General features: G+C 34.6%; 2 protein-coding genes across 2 annotated transcripts; both read left to right on the top strand.

Moving 5' to 3' along the window:
• Nucleotides 1–5,872: 5,872 nt before the first annotated feature.
• On the top strand, nucleotides 5,873–7,738 carry LOC129884781 (expansin-B15-like). The gene is made up of 4 exons (XM_055959064.1): nucleotides 5,873–6,148; nucleotides 6,499–6,611; nucleotides 6,880–7,073; nucleotides 7,204–7,738. The coding sequence occupies exons 1-4, from the start codon at nucleotides 5,956–5,958 to the stop codon at nucleotides 7,532–7,534; spliced, it is 831 nt and encodes a 276-aa protein (XP_055815039.1). The 5' UTR covers nucleotides 5,873–5,955; the 3' UTR covers nucleotides 7,535–7,738.
• Nucleotides 7,739–19,095: 11,357 nt separating this feature from the next.
• Nucleotides 19,096–21,294, top strand: LOC129884054 (uncharacterized). The gene is made up of 4 exons (XM_055958430.1): nucleotides 19,096–19,809; nucleotides 19,892–20,125; nucleotides 20,356–20,549; nucleotides 20,847–21,294. The coding sequence occupies exons 1-4, from the start codon at nucleotides 19,096–19,098 to the stop codon at nucleotides 21,292–21,294; spliced, it is 1,590 nt and encodes a 529-aa protein (XP_055814405.1).
• Nucleotides 21,295–22,301: the final 1,007 nt, after the last annotated feature.

Genomic DNA, 22,301 nt, shown 5'->3' with positions numbered 1-22,301 from the left:
CTTTCTTGTATAGGGATCATTTATTGCTATTTTTTTTTGATGAACAATACCTTGTGCCAAACTTTATGTGGACTTCAATGAAATATATAGAGACTTCAATGAAATATATAGAGACCTTCATCTTCTCGAGTAAACAAATAAATATATAAATAAATTAAAGGAATATTTCTATAGGTTAATTCAAATCGATACTTACATCAAATCATATAAATTTGCTATAATTAAATATTTTATACGGTGAAAATGAATAACAATTAAGTACTAAAACTTTATACACATAACCATGTCATATATCTATTGACTTGGTGTAAATATCGGAGGCAAATAATAAAAATTTACCCCTCAAATAGGGCGGCCTGCTGGTTACCTAAGCACAAACTATTATGTTGCATCAAATTGGAATCCTTTTATTGCGATAACTAAAATTCTAATAAATTTCCCATTTTGGGGGGGGGGGGGGGCTGGGGTGAGGGGTGGGGGTGGGGATGGAGATAATCTTAAAATAATCTATTTGAGGAGGGGGGAAATTAGGAATAGCATAATATGATTACGTTAGTTGATTTCTGCCGAACACACTTTAATTGTGCTAAATCTTCTGTCAATAATATTCTTGTGCAAGCATGCGGCAGCATAATTTGGAGCAATTGAAGAGGTCAAAATAATATTAATCGTAATAATATTTTTTTACAGTATGCCTTTTAAATAATCATAAGTAAAATGTACTAGTATATTTTTACTAATTTACCATTTATATTTCTTCAGTAAATATATAGTTACTATATATGTCACGATCCAATTCACCGGGCACGCGAGCACCCACTCTATAGCCTAAGTAGGAGAATCTTTAACCCCTTATATAAAAAACAATTGCGGAATTTAAATCAACATCCTGAATAATTAAGTAAGAAGTTTACAAAAATCTGAAGTAATACACCTTTACAAAATTGACACATAAAACCCCCCATGGATACTGGTCTAAAAAAGGTACAAAAGCTGCCAAGAGTAGAAATAAAATAAAAGACCAATGACCCAACTTCCACCAAGGGAAAAGAAAAGTAGAAGCTGATGGAGGATCGCCTTCGTCTTCACCTAAGAGACATAACTGATCCTGCAACCAGACTATGCCAAGTGGCATAACAAGAGTAGTATCAGTACAAACAACACGTATTGATAGACATATCGTTCAACCTGATACCCACCGCATAATATATGAACAGAAAAATAAGAGATATCATAATAGCTAAACTATATCATTTTATCCATCTCCACTCAATAAATACACTCCTTACTCCCACCCTTAAGGTATGCACCACTCTAAATTTCAGAGCTCCACTACCACCCTAGTTACAACTTAAGACCCGTGGGTTATGGACCCTACCTTACAATTGTTCAAGCAACTAACAGTCTCCACCAAACAATCTTAACCACTCAATGATTCCATCCAACCATCACTAGTCCTAGTCCAACTATCTTACAACATAAGGCATAACCATCTCATAACCATACTCTCCAACTCACCCGAGTTCTAGGTAGCCACTACCCCTACCTCAGTTATTCATGGAAAACATCATGGTAAAACTCTCTGGCCACTAGAAACCTCAACTTCGAAGTGTATAAATATAGAATATGATTTTATCAGATTGATCACATCCAGGCCTAACAGGGCCCATTCTCTCATCCACCGCTAAGTTTATTCAAGATCATAGTTCCTTACAACTAACACACCTCAACTCAAGGGTTCACTTACGATCCTTAGTCCATGACTCATTTACCACTAACCTCATTATTATATGAAAATACATATATCGTTAAGTCCTCTCATGGGATCATCCAAGCACACATACTTGGCCCTCTCAGGGGACCCAATCCAGTCATACTTGTGCCAGAACGTGACATCCGATCTAAAAATGTGTTGGAATGTGACATCCGATCCAATTATGTGTCGGAATGTGACACACAATCCGTATATGTGTCAGAATGTGACACCCGATCCAATTATACAAAACAATCATAAAATACCATCAACAGATCATGTTATATCAATAGAACAAGTTCATCACAAACAAGCCAGCAGGTAATCATTTATATAGAAACTAACATGTTTTTCCTTATCGATACACATTTAGGCATATCATAAGTAACACAATTACATCCTTAAGACAATTTCGGGAGCCCAACCAACATCCACACTACCAAAACCTTAGGATTTATTATCAATATCCACACAATTTATATCTCTGCACATGCTACTATGTCCATTACAAAATAACCGTTTGTATGCAAAATATCACCATCATAGACACCTCCCCAAAATCATTATAACCCTTTTTACTAGGTCACATTCGAATCAGACACTAACACAACCAAATTTCTATCCATGACCCTCGACCCACAGCTTAGGTATATGATTTCTCATTAAATTCTCTTCTATAGTACACTGTAAGTATATATTTACTACTCAGAAAAGAGAAGTCTAGCCTACCTGGGTGCCAAGAAACTGTGGGCAGATAATGCTGTTGAATTCATTGGTTACAGATGTTCTACGGGTAACACCGGATTGAATTCTACCGGTTGAAGCCTTCTGAAAGCTGAAATTCCCTCCCCTCTTCTCCACAAGTCAAGAGCAGCCTTTTTGGAGGGTTTTGCAGAAACCCTTGCCTCTACCTTCAACTTGGAAGAAGTGGAAAAAATAAGAAATTCACGACTTAAGTTTTGTGGGCGCTTTGGCGGCCATATTTCCTCTCCGGCGGCGCTGCTGAGGCAAGACCATCTCGCTCTGGCAGAATGATGGGACCTAGTCAAGTAAATTTCTTGCGATTTATTTTTAATCATAGTTAACGACGATTCAGATCGTTACAGTATAATAATAAATCTTTTGGTATAAATATTTATAATAACTTTGATAACTAACATGGGGCGGAGAATATTGAATTTCACCTAACAAATGCAAGAAATCTGGTTTTCTTCGTCAAGTGAACTTAATTATCAGGCAGAATCGGAAGTTTTGTCTACAAAATACTCTGCCTCTAGTAGTAAATTTCATTTGATAGGCAATTTACAATTGCATATGTCTATATCCTATACAAATAATTATGATCAATTTCCATCAAAACCAAAGGATACGGTGTCGTATGCACTGAAAATTTGCCCTTTCTGGTCTAACAAGATAACATACATGTTTGTTAATTAAAGATCAATTACGTAATCGAAATTATACTATTCCTATTTTGTCCCTTCACACATGAGTTCTTTTATAAATTGTTCACAGAATTGAATATGTTTGGGGAAACTTGTAGTCAAATAATATAAATGAATAAGGTGAAAATCACGAATGAGTTGCTCTATAATTTGTACGAGTAGGTTTTTTGTTTTTTTATTGAGATAAGTGTCAAAAATAAAAAATAATAATTTGAGTTCATACCTAAATTATTGGGAGTGCGAGTTGCTCTATAATTTGTACGAGTAGGTTTTTTTTTATTGAGATAAGTGTCAACAATAAAAAAACTTTTTGAGTTTCATAGCTAAACTATCACTTATTAGTTTGATAAACATATTTCTCTTTTATTCCACTCTCATCATGGTGTGACTACACTCTCTCTTTCATTTTAAAAAAATTATCACATCACACTCCACATGGACAAAATATTCCACCTTAACAAAAATTAAATAAATTATTAAAATTAGTCAAAATTAAAGATTAAAATATAACTATCTCCCGCTCAAAAAAAATTATAAAATAAAATATAAAATATTTTTCTTACCTCACTCCACCACTTTCTCTCACCATACCCCCCCCCTCCCCACAATTTTTTAGTTTAATTTTTATTTATTAAATTTCTTTTATATAATTTTTTTTTAAAAAATAATTCTTACTTTACTCCCTTCCCCCCCCCCCCTCATTTCAAATAATAATTTAGATATTTTTTTTTTATGAAAAAAAATTCCAACCCGTCCAATCTAACCCTCCGCTTTTAATTTTTTTTGTCTTATTTTGTATTAGATATATACTAGAAAAGTATTTTTTTACTTGTTTCAAGACTTTTTTTAAAATATTTTTTTTATTTCTGTTATATTTGATACGCAAGTAGAAAAAAATATTTCCCTAAAAATATGTGTACATATCTAATACAAAACGAGAAAATTATAAAAAATTAAATATAAAAATTAAGAGCGGAGGGTTAGATGGGGTGGGTATAATTTTATTTTTCTTAAAAAATAAAAATAAAAATATTTTTTAGGAAGGAGTGGGGGGAGGGGATGAAGTATGAATTTTTAAAAAATATTTTATAAAAAAAATTTATTTTTTTTAAAAAATAAAAGGACGGGGATTGGGGGGAGGAGGAGAGGCGGTGGAATGCATGAGCAAAATATTTTAAATTTTATTTTTTAAAAAATAATTTCTTTTTTAAAAAAGTAGGAGTGATTTCTTTTAGAAAAAAATAATCTTTTTTTTTGGGATAGAAATACTTTAGTCATTAACTGTTAACTAATATTAATAGTTTATTTAATTTTTGTCAAGGTAAAATATTTTATCCATGTAGAATGCTATGTGGCAAAGTTTTTTCAAAAAACAGAGAGAGTATATTACATACACCACTGAGGTGTGTTTCTCAAACTAATAAGTGATAATAGTTAAGGTATGAAACAAAAAAAAAGGATAATTTAGATTTATGTTTTTTACACTTATCTCGCTTTTGTATTTGCAAATTCCAAGATAACTACAATTTCTGTCATTCGAGTGAGCATTTTGTGTGCACTGAGTAAACCCCACATTGTGTAAACCTTTGCAAACAACATAGAATATAAACCACACTAGGCAAATCATATGCGACAGACTCAATTCAGAAGGCATTAAGGGGGATCGATTTCGGATACACTCCAAATCAACTGAGTCATTCCAAAGGAAGGATTAGTTACTACTTCCTGTTAATAAAGTGTTTATTCTGGTATTTGAAATTACGGTTTATTCTGGTATTTGAAATTAAGTACTTGGATAATTATTTAACTTAACTAATTGTAACTAAGTGATTAAAGTAAGAATATATATATATATATATTTATTGTCATTAACGGAGTGATAATTTTGCAAAGAGATTCTGAATTCCTGATGTGAATAGTAAGTTAAGAATTTTAAAGACACCAGTATCTAAAAAGAATCATTCATCTTTTATAGACAAATTACAATGCCATAAAATTCTCCAATTTCCATATATTCATACCAAATATAAATTAGACCCTTTTCAGGCAAATGCAACAGAATCTTCTTTAACATTCTGCCAAAAGCTAATTGAGGAAGACATTAAATAAAACTGACACATGGCCTTTTACTTAATTGCACCGGTGGGAATTCAAATTATACTGTTACATACCATATATATATAACATTATTAAAAGGCGTCAGTAAATTTTAAATAAATATTCGAACTACATTATATTTCAAGTGAGTATCTGAACGAATAATAAAGTTTTTACAGCCGAAAAAGTTTTTGTGTGTATCCTCAAACGTCAATTACGTTCACATAAAATAGGTCATCTTTTTAAATTATATACATCAACATAAATTCGAATAAACCTTAGCTTTACGACTTATTGAGGTTAATGTATATAACTAAAAAAGGTAACATACTTTAAGTGATAAATTTATTTATGTAATGAACGCTTGAGAACACACACAAAAGCTTTTCCAAAAGTTGAAGCAATGTTATTTAATAAGAACATTTTATCATATTTTCAAATATCCAATTACAACATATGTAATTCAAGTCTCAAATTTAAAAGGTTATCAATGTATTCAACCAAAGACTATAAGATTGAACAGTACATATACTTCCTAACTTTATCTATAAATAGAGGTCTTTAGCTCATTCAACTCATCCCAACTCAAGCAGTAAAGCTAACTCCTAATACTCCTAGTTGTTTACTAATTAAGAAGACTTTGTTTTTCAATTCTCGACAATGAGTAGTTCTATTATGTCTCTGAAACCTTTTACTGTCTTCACATATTTTATCCTTTTTTGTCTTCTGACCATTTCTTGCTCTTGTTTTAACCTAAAACGTCTCAATAATGTATCTAAAGTTGAATCGGATTCCGACTGGTCCCCAGCCGGAGCTACTTGGTATGGAAGCCCTAGTGGTGCAGGAAGTGATGGTACACACTAAAATTTTCTTTTCCGTCTCAAATTATTTATCGTGTTTCTCTTTTTACACACCGTTTAAAAAAATATTAATTAGAAGACGTTATAACTATTTTACCCTTATTTATGTTTTAAAATATAATTTCTACTCACTAAGTTAAACTCGGCAGAATATATTCTGCCGAATTTACCTTATGTGAATTATTGGTGTATAATTTTTTTACACCAACTTGTTAAGGTAATCTACAATGACATGAAACTGTCTGTATATAATAAGCTAATATGTTAAAACATATCAATAATATAAAATTATTTCTTTATATAGTAAGTGTGTATAACTTAAATCCTATTGTGTTATTCAAAGGTGGAGCTTGTGGGTATACTAATGACGTGGACCAACCACCATTCTCCTCCCTAATAGCCGCTGCTGGCCCTTCTCTATTCAAATCAGGAAAAGGCTGTGGTGCTTGTTTTCAGGTGCGATAATTTAACTTATATACTCCGTCCCTAAAATTTTATATTGTGATAACAAGTTTAAGTTAATTACCTGTTTTATATCACTAATGCATCGAACTTAAAAATTTGCATACACTTTTCCTATTCCATTTTCTTCACACACAAATAGTAAAATAGTACTCAACAACAATGACAACCATAATATGTCCGGCAAGGTCTGGAGAGGGTGAAGTACATGCAGCCTTAGCAATATATAGAGGGGGTGATTAATTGTTTTATATAATTTCAGGTAAAGTGCACGGAAAATAAAGCATGCTCAGGAAAGCCAGTGAGAGTTGTAATAACAGATTCGTGTCCCGGAGGACCTTGTCTTTCAGAATCAGCACATTTTGATTTAAGTGGCACTTCTTTTGGAGCTATGGCTCTTTCAGGACAAGCTGAGCAATTGCGTAACGCTGGAGTTCTTCAGATCCAATATAAAAGGTTACTGTCCAATTTAATAATGATCGAGCGACATTATATTATACGTCTTTATTATTTATCATCTAAAATTGAAAGTTATGACAAAATTGATCTTGATATATATTTTTAACGTACGTGTGTCATGTAACAGAGTGGAGTGCAACTACCCCGGAGTAAAATTGACATTTCACGTAGACTCGGGTTCAAATCCCAACTATTTTGCAGCTCTAGTTGAGTACGAAGACGGTGACGGTGACCTAAACAGAGTTGAATTAAAGCAGGCATTGGATTCAGAATCATGGCAACCAATGCAACAATCATGGGGTGCTGTGTGGAAGCTCAATTCTGGCTCCTCTTTAGTAGCACCTTTTTCTCTCAAACTTACAGGGGAATCCGGCCAGACTGTGGTGGCTAACGGCGTTATTCCGGCTGGTTGGCAGCCCGGAAAAACTTATCGATCAGTTGTCAATTTTAAAGTCTAGCTTAATAATGTTAAAATTATATAGTAGTATTGGTAGACTTTGTTATGTTGGCAAAGTCAAAATAATTAGGATGACTAGAAGAATAAAGTAGAAAAATATTGTGGCTGTTGTGTATTTTTAATATATTAATACCACGCCATTTGTTAGGGTTAATTTAGTACTGCCATATGAGCAGTAATGAATATCAATTATCTGTCTATCCTATTTTTAGTTTATGTATTAAACTTAATTTTATGGTGTTTGGGAAATATGTTCTTTAATTCTTATATTTAATTACCTTCAAATACTTCAAGTATGTTTATGCAATCATTCATGATGATTTAATCATCAATTAATGTCACGATCCAAAATGGGCCATGACACCCACACTTAACCTCCTAGATGGGAGAACCAACGATTCAACTTATAAACCACGACAATAATGCGAAAGTTCAACCTTATTAAAGTCAGAAATAACCAAAGCTACTAAAATCTATTACTTAACGTTTTCTAAAATCTGAAAGTCATCACATAAAAGACATCTAAATTCAAAAACTAAGTCTAGAAATATCAAATACCAGAATAAACAATTAACATAGTGTGTCTGAAAACTAAGGACACCATGTCATGATCGAGAGATTCCATGCCATCTAGATGGATAGCTCACCCTGCAATCCGATGAATTGGAGACTGACTAGAGATGAGGTCGAGTCGAAGTCGGTGGAACACTCGCTGCACTCCACAAAATGAAATAAAAAAAATACAAGTAGGGGTCAGTACAAGACAACATGTACTGAGTATGTATCATTGGCCGACTCAAAATAGAAATCAACATGCATAAATTAATATCGAGAAATCAACAATAACACTTAACAGGTGGCAACCAATGAACAATTACATAACCAGTCAACAATATCAAGATCACACATTAGGACTCAAGCCTCCACATCATGCTCTTTTGGAAAATGAGTTATTGGAGATTGGGTAGTATTAAGTCATTTTAATTTATTTTCCTTTAATATTACTGTGTCGGAACGTGACACCCGATCCAAATATATCGTGCCGGAATATGACACCCGATTCAAATATATCGTGCCGGAATATGACACCCGATTCAAATATATCGTGTCGAAACGTGACACTCGATCCAAATATATTTAATTTATCCTTCTTTATTATTACATTCCACTTCATTAGCAATATTTTATCAAGCCTTCTTTATTCAAGACACCATTTTTGATAGGGCAATTTTAAGATTATAGATTTCATGGTCTTGGGATCTCAGATCAATCACAACAACATATCAACCATCCAAACCACAATAATTAAATGCATAGTAAACTTCACACATTACTCAATGACTATCAATCACTATTAAGAGTCTATCTATGATATAGAATAACCCATAACCTACCTCAACTGAAGAACCCAAGTCAAGCAAGCTAATCCATCAGTGTCTTTACTTTCTTCGATACTTCAAAATATTTTCAATCTATCAAATATATAATATTCATAAGTACACGAGTCTATAAACACCCATATTACTATATATTTAGCCTAGATTTAATAACTCATCAAAATCTATACTCAATTTCTAAAATTTGATATCAACTAATAGCTCAAGTCTCATATTCCTAAATATTAAGCAAGGGTTAAGCCACAATTCCTCCAAATAACATAACTTTAATGATATCCATATAATACAATACACTTATTATTTAATTACCTATCTCAATATATCAAAACATAAACCATAATATGAATATAATAAGAAAATTCTAGCGAACACTTAAAACCAAATTATGAAACTGACATGTTGGCGGAACCAATTATAACTTTCAAAATTATCCAACATATGCCATTAATAACTATCCATTGATTAATATATATATGTAAAATCTAATCTAATAACAACGAATATGCAGAACCAACAAAAGCATTCAGCCGTTACCTGATCTTCGTTCGTCGCCCAAGTTTTGTCCAAACCTTTTTCTTTTTCTTATAAAATTCTTAGATATTAAAAGTGACAAATACCCCTAACTTATTTTAATACTATGAGATAAGTTGTATAGGATATTAAATAAATTATAAATTCAATCCACCAATTAAATTAAATATCTAAAGTTACCCCTCAATTAAATAACCTTAGTTATCAATTAGTCCAAAGTACCCATTAAAATTTTTACGAGATGAGTCTTTTATAAAATAAAAAGTTTTAGTTGTCGAAACGACCTAATGGGTCATTACAACAGATATTAATTTACCTATCGTTCATCCCCGAACGGTCAAAAGAAGAGCAAGCGTACAAAAGGGTACCTGACTCTACGAACAAATATGGATATCTTCCACGCATATCAGCCTCAATCTCCCAAGTGGACTCCTCAACAAGACGATTCCTTCACTGGACCTTCACAGACGCAATCTCCCTTGACCTCAACTTGTGGACCTCCTTATCAAGAATAGCTACAGGTTCCTCTTCATAAGACAAATTCTCATCAAGCAAGACCGAATCTCAGCGAATAATATAGTTTTTATCATCATGATATTTCTTTAGCATAGACACATGAAAAGTCAATTCATAGGCCACCTCTCTAACACGCTTAAGAATTTCAAATGACCCAATATATCTCGGACTAAGCTTACCTCACTTACAGAATCTCACCACACCTTTCATGGGTGAAACCTTCAACAATACTTGCTCTCCCTCCATAAATTCCATGTCCCTAACCTTTCGGTTTGCATACTCCTTCTGCCTCCTCTGAGCTGCTAGAAGCTTCTCCTGAATGAATTTCACCTTCTCTAATGATTCCCTCAAAAGATCAGTTCCCCAAGGTCTCACCTCAAATGCATCAAACCAACCAATAGGAGACCTACATCTTCTCCCATACAATGCCTCAAACGGAGCCATATCAATACTCAAATGATAGTTATTATTATACGAAAACTCTGCCAAGGGTAGGAACTGATCTGAATGACCACCAAAATCTATCACGCATGCACGAAATATATCTTCCAGCACTTGAATTGTCCTCTCAGACTGCCCATCGGTCTGAGGGTGAAATGCAGTACTAAGATCCAATCTAGTACCTAACTCAGCATGCAAGGTCCTTCAAAAGTTAGAAGTAAATTGCGTACCTCTATCTAATATGATAGAAATTGGAACTCCATGTAATCGAACAATCTTGCGGATATATACTTTGGCTAACTTCTCAGCATCATAAGTCACCTTGATTGGAATGAAGTGAGCAGACTTAGTTAATCTGTCAACAATCATCCATAGCGAATCCCAATGTCTTCGGAAGGCCGACCACAAAATTCATTGCAATCCTTTCCCACTTCCATTAAGGAATAAACATTCTTTGAAGTGTCCCTCCAGGCCTTTGATGCTCATATTTTGCCTGCTGGCAATTTGGACAACGGGCAATAAAATCAACAATGTCACGCTTCATTCTGCTCCACCAATAATACTGTCTCAGATCGTGATACATCTTGGTTCCACCAGGATATATAGAGTACCTCGAACTGTGAGCCTCTACAAAAATAGTCTAAATCAAATTATCAATACGGGGCACACATACCCGCCCCTTAATCCTTAAAATGCCTTTCTCATTGATCACAACCTCTTTGGCCTCTCCCTGCAGGACTATATCACGAATCCGGCTCAGTTTCTCATCCTCAAACTGCTTTTGTTTAATCTTGTCAAGGAAATAAGACCTTGCCTCCATATAGGCCAAGAACCCTCCTTTCTCAGTTACTTTCAGCCTCATAGAGTCATTAGTTAGAGTTTGAACCTCTCTAGCCAATGGACGTCTGGAAACCTGTAAATGAGCTAAACTTTCCATGCTTCCTGCTTTTCTGCTCAAGGTATCGGCCATTACATTAGCTTTTCTCGGGTGATAAAGAATAGTGATATCATAGTCCTTTAACAATTTCATCCATCTCTTTTGCCTCAAATTCAAGTATCTGTGAGTGAACACATGTTGTAAGTTGCGATGATCTGTATACACTTCACACTTCACCACATATAGATAATGTCTCCACTTCTTCAATGCAAATACAACCGCAACTAACTCCAAATCATGAGTGGGGTAATTACGTTCATGCACCTTCAATTGCCTTGAAACATAGGCAATTACCTTCTTCTCTTGCATTAGCACTGCACCTAAATCAGAATATGATGCATCACAATAAATAATAAAATTCTTATCTTCTACTAGCAGGGCAAGAATTGGTGCAGTAGTCAATAAGGTCTTGAGTTTCAGAAAGCTCATTTCACACTCGTCCGACCACATAAATGAAATATTCTGCTTGGTCATATTGTTCAGCTGGGAAGCAAATCCTTTGACGAACCAGTGGTAGTAGCTAGCTAAACCAACAAAGCTCCTTACCTCTGATACCAAGTTTGTCACGACCTAAAATAGGCCATGAGTGGCACCCACACTTAACCTCCTAGATGGGAGAACCAATGATTCAACTTATAAATCACGACACTAATGCGAAAGCTCAACCTTATTAAAGTCTGAAATAACAAAGCCACTAAAATCTATTACTTAACGTTTTCCAAAATCTGAAAGTCATCACATAAAGGACATCTAAATTAAAAAACTAAGTCTGGAAATATCAAATACCAGAATAAAAAATTAACATAGTGTATTCGAAAACTAAGGACACCATGCCATGATCAAGAGAATCCATCACGAGCTTAGAACAATAGCTTACCCTGCAATCTAATAAACTGTAGACTGACTAGAGCTGAGATCGAGTCGAAGTCGATAGAATACTCGTTGCACTCCACAAAATAAAATAAAGAAAAATACAAGTCGGAGTCAGTATAAGACAACATGTACTGAGTGCAAAGGAGGAGTAACAATGAGAGGCCGTGGTAGAGGTCGCGGGAGAAAGCCCACCAGGGGCAGGGGACAGGCAGCTAGGCCAGCCAGAGAAAGAGCAATGACCTCTTCACCGGCTGATGAGGTAGCTAGAAATGATGTTGAGGTGGATGATGAGCAGGTTCATAATCGAGAAGCACCACCCCAGCCTACTCCAGAGATGATCCACCAGGTTCTCACCTATCTCAGTGGGTTATTCGATCAGGGACAAGCTCCCTCAGCTCCTCATATCCCAGGAGTACAACATGCAGTTATTGTGGCTCCCCGTATGACGGCGCCCTCGGGAATAAGCATATTTTCTTGATTGACTACGAATTTGGTAATGACTAGTGACCAGCATGATCTCTTTGTTAAGTTCTTAAAGTTGAAACCCCCAGTCTTCAGGGGTACAAAATCTGAAGATGCTTATGATTTCCTTATTGATTGTCATGAGTTGTTTCATAAGATGGATATAGTAGAGCGATTTGGTGTTGAGTTTGTGACATACCAGTTTCAGAGAGACGCCAAATTGTGGTGGTGGTCTCATGTTGAGTGCCGACCACCAGAGGCACCACCTATGACCTGGGCAACCTTTTCTGGCTGTTTCATAGAGAAGTATATCCCCCGGACCTTGAGGGACCGGAGGAGAGATGAGTTCCTAAATATAGAGCAGGGCAAGATGTCTGTTACCGCTTATAAGGCCAAGTTTCGTGCTTTATCCAGATATGCTACTCAGCTTTGCTTCAATCCAGAAGAGAGGATTCACCGCTTTGTGAAGGACTTGAGGTCAGATTTACGAATTTCAGCTTTACAGGTTGCTGCTTCAGCAAAATCTTTTTAGTAAGTGATTGATTTTGTGATAGAGGTAGAGGGGATGAAGCCAGATAACTTCACTAAAGAGACAACGTTCAAGAAGTTTTGTAAGGGAGGTGAGTTTAGTGGTTCTTACTCTAGAGGATAGAGTTCTGGAGATTATTCATCCCGTCCTATTCAGTTTTTACTGCATGTTTCAGATGGAGGTCCGTTAAAGACTAGTCAACCCTTTTCTAATTTTGTGGGTTATCTCCAGTCTTCTTCGTCTTCACAAAGACCCCCTCTTGACCCTAAGACTTGTTACGGGTGTGGTGTGCCTGGACATATCAGAAAATATTGTCCAAGATAGAGTCAGACTTGGCATGATCAGGGTTATAGAGCCCCAGCAGTTAGAGGTGGAGGCGACGGCTATGGTAGGGGCCGTTATTCTGGAGGACGTGGTGGTTAAAGTCGTGGTTGTCGCCAGTTCGACCGGTGTGGCGAACAGGTTGGAACTACTGGAGTAGAGCCCGGCAAGGGAAATGGTCAGACAGGTGACAGAGCCCATTGTTATGCTTTCCTCGGAAGGTCAGAGGCAGAGACATCTGATGCTGTTATCACAAGTACTCTTCCGGTTTGCGATAGCTTGTTATTAGCCTTTAATATTGAAAATATTACCACAACTTATCTCATATTATCATATCATATTACATTGAAAAATAATGTCCTTGCTCTTTTTTATTTAGGGTGAAAAAATATCAGACTTACGAACTAACAATAATTACCATGACGTAAATCACAAAGCATATTATATTTCAAAGGAAATGATGTCTAAACTTTGAATACCAGTCCGAATAATGGCTTGCCCACCCAATACGAGTAGGAAAATTTACATAAATGTACTACATTAACAAAATATTTATCATTTATTGTAATGATTTTTTTTATTGAACACTTATAATACAATTATAATACAATTTTAATACATATTCGTGAGAATAATTTATAAAACTCATATAATACAAGTTTTATTCATGGATAATATATTTATCACATACTTTAATACATTTATAATACAGTGTGTCAATTTCTTACCAAACAAGTATAATATATTTTAAAACACTTATAATATATTTATATTGCATATGTAATTCAATTTTAATACATAGTAGATATATCATAATATTGCTATATATTGCTATAAATAGTAATAAATAAAAAGTTACGCTAAAATTAATAATTATTTATTAAAAATTATTTTTTCTAGTAATTTTTCCATACGAGTATATGTCCATCAGCCCCATTAGTAACACGGTAGAATGAGTTTATCGTCCAACTGCCCAAGTAGCTAATGGGCCTCTAATAAAATTACATGGAAAGAGATGAATTTTTTTTTTATTAGTATATAGCCGTTTTAAAAAAAATCAAAAAAGATAATTATAATCCCTAATTTAATGCTATAACAAATTATCAATTTACCTTAATTTAAAAAATTTCCTTCGATCCATAAACGAAAATACCTTAAGAAGAATACCAAATCTTTCTCTCTCCACAATCAGTATATCTATTATTTACTTTAATATCACACCTTATTTTGCATGTAAATCATCATCAATAGTATCATGGGAAATGGGCCTGATTTACCCATTAATTTCAGGGAAAATTACCCTTTTATACATATTAAGATGCTATATTTACTTTTATTCTCTACTACACCAAAAAATTTCCAAAATCCCTCTTTTTTCTTTCTCTCTCTCTCCCTCACTGATACATCCGCCTCCTCCTTCATCCTCGCCCTAATTTACTATAGTTAATTTGATCTTCTTCAACCATTAATCAATTTCAAGGTTTCAACTAAGGTATATTTTAATCTTTCCTTATATGGAATTTCATTTCATCCTCATTCAATCTGATTTCTCCTAAAATTTGTATCTTTTGATTTCTTCTGTAAATCTTTGAAAAATCTTCTAAAATTTTTATCATTTGCTTTCTTCTGTAAATCTTTCTATTTTTGTTTCTCATACCTTCAATGATACATATGGAATCCGTTCATGGTCTCAAACAGTCCAATAAAAATCAAGGAATTCTTGTTTTACCTGGTTCTGATTCGTCTTGGGAAGGTTACGACGAGGTTAGATCCAAACATCGTAACGATCTAGCAGTGATGAATAAGCTACATGAGAAATTGAAGTCGAAAGCTACAGTTAAACATGCACCCAAAGAAATAGACAACAAGATTGAAGGGGTTACAACACGCCCTAATCTCCCAAAGGTATGGGTTCAATTAAGTTTTTTTTTTAGAATGAAAATTTTGTGAAGGTTTTAATGATTCTGATACATATCATTTATGTATCAGATACATAATGTCTTTTTCAAATGCAATTGTTTGAAGATTTACTATTTCTGATACATCATGTTTAAGTGTCAGTTTTTGTTGTTTCAAGTTTTAATGATTCTGATACATATCATTTATGTATCAGATACATATCATTTATGTATCAGATACATATCATTTATGTATCAGATACATAATGTCTTTTTCAAATGCAATTTTTTGGAGATTTACTATTTCTGATACATCATGTTTAAGTGTCAGTTTCTGTTGTTTCAAGTTTTAATGATTCTGATACGTATCATTTATGTATCAGATACATAATGTCTTTTTCAAATGCAATTTTTTGGAGATTTACTATTTCTGATACATCATGTTTAAGTGTCAGTTTCTGTTATTTCAAATTTTAATGATTTTGATACATCTACGTTTATGTATCAGATACATAATATCTTTTTCAAATGTAATTTTTTGGAGATTTACTATTTCTGATACATCATGTTTAAGTGTCATTTTCTGTTGTTTCAGGTTTTAATGATTCTGATACATCTATATTTATGTATCAGAATATAATATATAACTGCTTCTGATACATCTTCTGTATGTATCAGAATCTCATCTCATGCATCAGATATTTTAATGCATATGATACATCGTATTTATGTATAAAGTTTAAGTTGTATTTAACCATTTTCATGTCAATGCAGGGAATGAAATACATCATCAAGAAGATCCCGTCCCACCCATTGAGATTCGGAACTATAAGAGCCAATCATACCTTATCTCAATCTTCTATCCATAAATAGCTGATGTGCATTAACTATTCTATAGCTAAAGTTATGTATCAGATACATAACTTATGTATCAGCAATAGTGAAAAAATAATTGAAATCAACTTCGGTTTGAATTGATGCTCTGTTTTTTCCATTCGAGACGATGCTCTTTTTTTGGCTTGAATCTTCATGAACATCACAGTTGCTTTTTTAAACAAATTAATCCCATTAATTAGATCAGTGATTTAATTAAATAACCAATCAAAACTTACATTAAAATACTAACCATAAATAGCTGATATGCATTAAGTATTCTACATCTAAAGTTGATGTATCAGATACATAACTTATGTATCACCAAAACTGGAAAAAAAAATTGAAATCGAATTTGATTTGAATTTATGCTTTGTTTTTTGGCTTGAATCTTCACGTACACAACCGTTATTTTTTTAACCAAATTAATCTCATTAATTAGATCAGTAATTGATTTAAAGAACCAATCATACCTTATATTAAGATACTATCCATAAATAGATGATCTTCATTAATTACTCTATAGATAATTAATGTATCAGATACATCACTAATGTATCAGAAAAGTTGAAAAAAAATAGGATATCGGGTAATTTTGGTACAATGAGGGATGTATAGTAATTAGACTTTTCCATTATGGGATTTAGGTAAAGTTTACTTAATTTCATTCAAACTTTCCACTGCATTAGCACGATCCTACTTTGGAAGGATGATTCTGGCATTATGCTAATCTTGACTTATTTTCATCGTTACAAATTTAATTATTATTTTGGAAGTATTCTCTTAATAGAAAATTATTATTATATCTAATTTATCGTTTTGTAATATACGCATGGTACAAGGTTTTATATCTAAAATACATCATGTATTTTTATGATATAAATATAATTTATAGGAAAACAAATTATTATTATATTTTGGTATAAATTTTTGGGATAAATAAACATGATATAAATTATTATGTCGGAAGTACTTTTTTGTTAAGAAAAATATTTATTAAATATGAATATATATTTTTAGTAATTACATGGTATAATATTTTTATATCTAAAATATACCATATACTTTTATGGTATAGATATAATTTGCAGCAAAGTCAGATTATTATTATTTATTTTATATAAATTCATGGGTTAAATATTTACGATATAAATTTTTTATATCGAAAATAATTTTTCTAGATACAGGAAGATTAGTTATATATATATTTATGGTATACATATATTAATGATTGATTCTCATATTTATTATAATCTGTTATTTGAGCTAATATTTTATATATTGATTATATTATTTATATATCTATTTAGAAGAAAGTAATCAAGTTTCTTTTAATCTCCCAAAAGCAAATTAAAGCTAAATCAGTTACTGGCTATAATTGAGTATATGAAGTTAATAGGTAAAGATATATCAAGTAATATTGGCAAGATCTTCTGTGTATAGTAACTTTATAAAAGAACTCTTTAAGTACTGACTAAATATCAATCAAGAGCTATAATGTTTTTAGTAATTAGTTATAATATAATATTGTATAAAATGAAGGATCATTAAAATCTTTTGGATATCATTTTCTTTAATTTTTGGTAAGAATTATACTTTTATCCACTATAAAAAGAGCATCAATAGCATAGTTGTTGACTAAGTGGTTAATTGACAAGCTAATAGTTGTTGGTAGGTAGTTAGACTAACTAAAAGTAGTTAGTAATCTGTTAAGAAGCAGTTAGAGGAAGTTAGCAAGTAGTTGTATTCAATACTCAACAAATACCCTCTAGTGTACAAGTATATAAATGTATGGAGGTACAGTATAAGTGAATACAATACATACTGATATTTTCTTATTCTTCTCTCTTACTTTACTCTTCTTCTCTCTCTCTCTCTCTCTCTCTCTCTACGTTTTCTATCTCTTCTTTCTCTCTTCACCTCAGCTCACTCTTCATCTGTGAAAAAGTGTGTTTGAGCACCTTCAATAGTGATTTAACATGGTATCAGAGCCATACTGCAATTCGCAACTAAGAAGAAAATCAAAGCTCAAGGTGTGAAAATATGGCTGTCACAACTGAGGTTGAAGCTGGACCTGCAGGAACAAACAACTTAAACACAAACTTTGCAGTTGAAGCAGAACACTTTAGAGTTTCGGTGATAGACCACAACCATCCACTCTATCTTTAACCAAATGACACTTCAAGAAGCTCCCTGATCTCCTTGCAACTCACAGGTTCAGAAAATTACACAATCTGGAGTAGATCTATGCGTATTAGACTACGAGGTAAGAGCAAGCTAGGGTTTGTAGATGGTAGATTTCCTAAGTCTAAATTTGGTCCTGAGTATGTTGACATTTGGGAAAAGTGCAACGCGATTGTCCTGTCATGGATCATGAACGCTGTAAGACCAGGACTGCTCAGTAGTGTAGTGTATAGTGACGATGCCCACAGAGTGTGGTGTGACTTGAAGGAGAGGTTTGACAAGATCAATGGAGTGCATGTGTTTCACCTTCATAAGAAGATTCATAGTCTAAACCAGGGAGTTTTATCAGTAACTGACTATTATACTACATTGAAGAGCCGATGGAATGAGTTTGACTCAATTATGCCTTGTCCAGGATGCTCTTGTGATGAGTCCAGGAAATTCAAAGAACATTTCGAGTATCAACGACTACTTTAGTTTCTAATAGGACTGAATGAGTCTTACTCAGCTGCCAGAGGTCAAATTCTACTTCAGACTCCCACTCTTAACCTAAACAAAGCTTTCTCCCTCATCCTAGATCATGAGAGTCAGAGAAATCTGATGCATCCAAGTTCGGAAACTTCCAATCATAGAACTATTGAAAGTACAGCCCTATTCTGTCAGAAAACTCATACTCAGGGGAGTGGTAACTTTGGACATCAACAAAGAGGAGTAGGTGGAGGTGGTCAACCAAATAAAGGACACTATGACTCTCAATATAAGCCACATTTACAGAATTCTCAGAAGGCTGTGGTGGTGTGTGAAGTTTGTGGATATAGGGGACACACTAAGGAACAATGCTTCAAGGTTAAAGGCTATCCTGCAGGTTGGAAGTCAAAGAAGAAAGGTGCTACTTCCTATTCCCATAACTCCTATGCAAATCAAACAGAGGTCTTCCAACCTGATGCTACCAGTTCAAATCTCCCAGCTCCAACAGGCTTCTTCACACAAAGCCAGTACCAGCAGATCATGCAGATGCTAGCAAAAGGAACTGAAAATGCAGGGGAGCACTCAGTCAAAGCAGCCTCTACAGGTAGTATCTTGTCTGCTTTAGTATCCAAATATGTACCTATGGAATGGATAGTTGATACAGGAGCAACAGATCACATGACTGCTAGTCTTGATGCACTGGACATAATTCAACCTGTGCCTAACTCTGATAAGAGAGAAGTACAACTTCCCACTGGAAATGTAACATCTGTCTTCACACACTGGGAGAACAAAAGTGTTTGGAAACCAAAGTATCAGCAATGTGCTATTTGTTCCAGACTTCAAGTGTAACTTATTATCTGTATCACAGCTTACTAAGGAACTTCATTATATGGCTGAATTCTTTCCTGATTTTTGTATCTTTCAGGATCTCTCCAATGGACTGGTCAGGAGGATTGGTAGAGAAGAGCAAGGTCTCTACATCCTCAAGGAAGATTTCATCAACTCAGTCACAGCTGTTCATGTTCCTTCAGCACATCAATCAAGTCAAATTGAGTCCATATCTTTGTGGCATAGAAGATTAGGTCATGCACCTATAGATATAATAAAGAAGTCCACAGGTCTTGACCTTGTACAAACAACTGTGGATTTATCTTGCACTGTTTGTCCTTTAGCTAAACAAACTAAGCTCCCATTTCCAACTAGTTCTCATGTGTCTAAGTCTGTGTTTGAACTTGTTCATTGTGATATATGGGGTCCCTATAAAGACCAACTCATGCTGGAATAAAATACTTTGTCACTATAAAAGATGATTTTTCAAGATATACTTGGGTGTTTTTTATTACCTCTAAAGTTGACACTATAGTGGTGCTGAGAAAGTTTTTCTCACAGGTTCACAATCTCTTTTCTACCACTGTTAAGACCTTTAGATCTGATAATGGCAGTGAGTTCTTTAGTCATGAATTCCAATCTCTACTGTCCACCCTTGGGATCCTTCATCAGAGTACATGTACATATACACCCCAACAAAATGGTGTTGCTGAAAAGAAACACAGAACTATCTTAGACATGGCCAGGGCTCTCAGGTTTCAAGCCAGCATTCCCTTGAAATTTTGGGGTGAGTGTGTTACAACTGCTGTCTATCTTCTCAACATACTTCCCTCCAAAATACTTCATTACAAATCTCCCTTTGAATTGTTATATTCATAGCCTCCTTCTCTCACTCACATCAGAACCTTTGGATGACTGTGCTATGCTGCTTGTCCAAAGGTTTAAGACAAATTTGCACCTAGAGCCATTCTTGCAGTCATGATGGGATACTCTCTGTCACAAAAAGGCTACTTTCTATATGACCTGTACTCCAAATCATTGTTTGTCAATAGAAATGTAGTGTTCAAGGAAGATGTCTTTCCTTTCAAAGATTTACAAACCTCCTCAAATCCCTTTTTTCCTGTTCTCACTACTCCCACACACACTGTTGACCCCCCTTCTACATCACCTCCTCCACCTCCTCTCTTCCCTCACTTGCCATCAATCCTCTTTGATGTCTATACTGATGAGCCTTCACCCTCTACAGACCTTTCTCCTCAAATCTATGCTCTTCCCACTAGGAAGTCATCTCGAAAAACTAAGCCTCCCCTGTGGCTTCAGGACTTTGTCACTGCCAATCATAGCACCTCGTCCTCATACCCTATCTCTGCACACTTGTCCTATGCTCATTTATCTCTAGCCTATGCCCACACTCTAGCTGTTTACTCTGCCATTTCTGAACCTTCATCCTACTCTGAAGCTTCTCTGGATCCCAAGTGGATTCAGGCTATGCAACTTTAAATTTCTGCCTTGCAGGATAATCATACCTGGTTTGTGGTGGACCTGCCTCCTGGCAAGAAACCTATTGACTGTAAGTGGGTATACAAGGTCAAGTACAAGGCTTCAGGTAAGGTGTAAAGATTTAAGGCCAGACTAGTTGCAAAAGGGTACAGCCAATAAGAAGGTTTGGATTACAGTGAGACTTTCAGCCCTGTTGCAAATATGGTCACTGTCAGATCAGTTATTGCTCTAGCTGCTGCTAAAAGCTGGTCTATTCATCAAATAGATGTCCATAATGCTTTCCTCAATGGTGATCTCTTAGAGGAGGTCTACATGACTATTCCTGTTGGGTTTTCCAGACAAAGAGAGAAGGGTAAAGTCTGCAAACTCCACAAGTCACTCTATGGCCTCAAACAAGCTCCCAGACAATGGAACCTGAAGTTAACAGAAGCATTGGTGCAGCTGGGATTTACTCAGAGTCACTATGACTACTCCTTGTTCACTAAGCAGGATGAAGGTGACATAGCCATTATATTAGTCTATGTAGATGATCTTCTGATCACTAGGAGCGGACAAACACTTATAGACAGCACAAGGAAGGACCTGTAGAAACAATTCAAGATGAAGGATCTAGGAGAACTCAAGTTTTTCCTAGGAATTGAAGTTGCCAGATACAGTCAAGGTATACACTTGTCTCAAAGAAAGTATGGCTTGGAATTAATAGCTGAAGCTGGTCTAGAGGGAGCTAAACTTGAAGGTACACCACTTGAACAAAATCTGAAACTTACATCTGTAAAGTTTGATGAATATATTCCTCCTAAAGAAGAACATACAGATCCTGTGTTGAAGGATCCTGGCAGATACCAAAGGCTAGTTGGAAGACTTCTCTACCTTACAATGACCAGACCTGACCTAGCATTCTCAGTACAGAAGTTAAGTTAATATATGCATTGCCCCAAAGATTCACACATGGCTGCAACACTCAGAGTGGTAAGATACATCAAAGATGCCCCAGGCCTTGGACTCTT

This window comes from Solanum dulcamara, chromosome 4 (genome assembly GCF_947179165.1).
Source record: "Solanum dulcamara chromosome 4, daSolDulc1.2, whole genome shotgun sequence".
Taxonomy (NCBI): Eukaryota; Viridiplantae; Streptophyta; class Magnoliopsida; order Solanales; family Solanaceae; genus Solanum; species Solanum dulcamara.
The sequence above is the reverse complement of the archived record's forward strand: the minus strand, read 5'-3'. Positions and strand labels throughout refer to the sequence as shown.

Excerpts from the sequence above, each read along its gene's own strand:
- LOC129884781 (XM_055959064.1), top strand. The coding sequence starts at position 5,956 with ATGAGTAGTTCTATTATGTCTCTGAAACCTTTTACTGTCTTCACATAT. Across the intron at positions 6,612-6,879 it reads GCTGTGGTGCTTGTTTTCAG|GTAAAGTGCACGGAAAATAA; the intron begins GTGCGATAATTT and ends ATATAATTTCAG. Across the intron at positions 7,074-7,203 it reads CTTCAGATCCAATATAAAAG|AGTGGAGTGCAACTACCCCG; the intron begins GTTACTGTCCAA and ends GTCATGTAACAG.
- LOC129884054 (XM_055958430.1), top strand. The coding sequence starts at position 19,096 with ATGCATCCAAGTTCGGAAACTTCCAATCATAGAACTATTGAAAGTACA. Across the intron at positions 19,810-19,891 it reads CTATTTGTTCCAGACTTCAA|GATCTCTCCAATGGACTGGT; the intron begins GTGTAACTTATT and ends TGTATCTTTCAG. Across the intron at positions 20,126-20,355 it reads CTGTGGATTTATCTTGCACT|GTTCACAATCTCTTTTCTAC; the intron begins GTTTGTCCTTTA and ends TTTTTCTCACAG.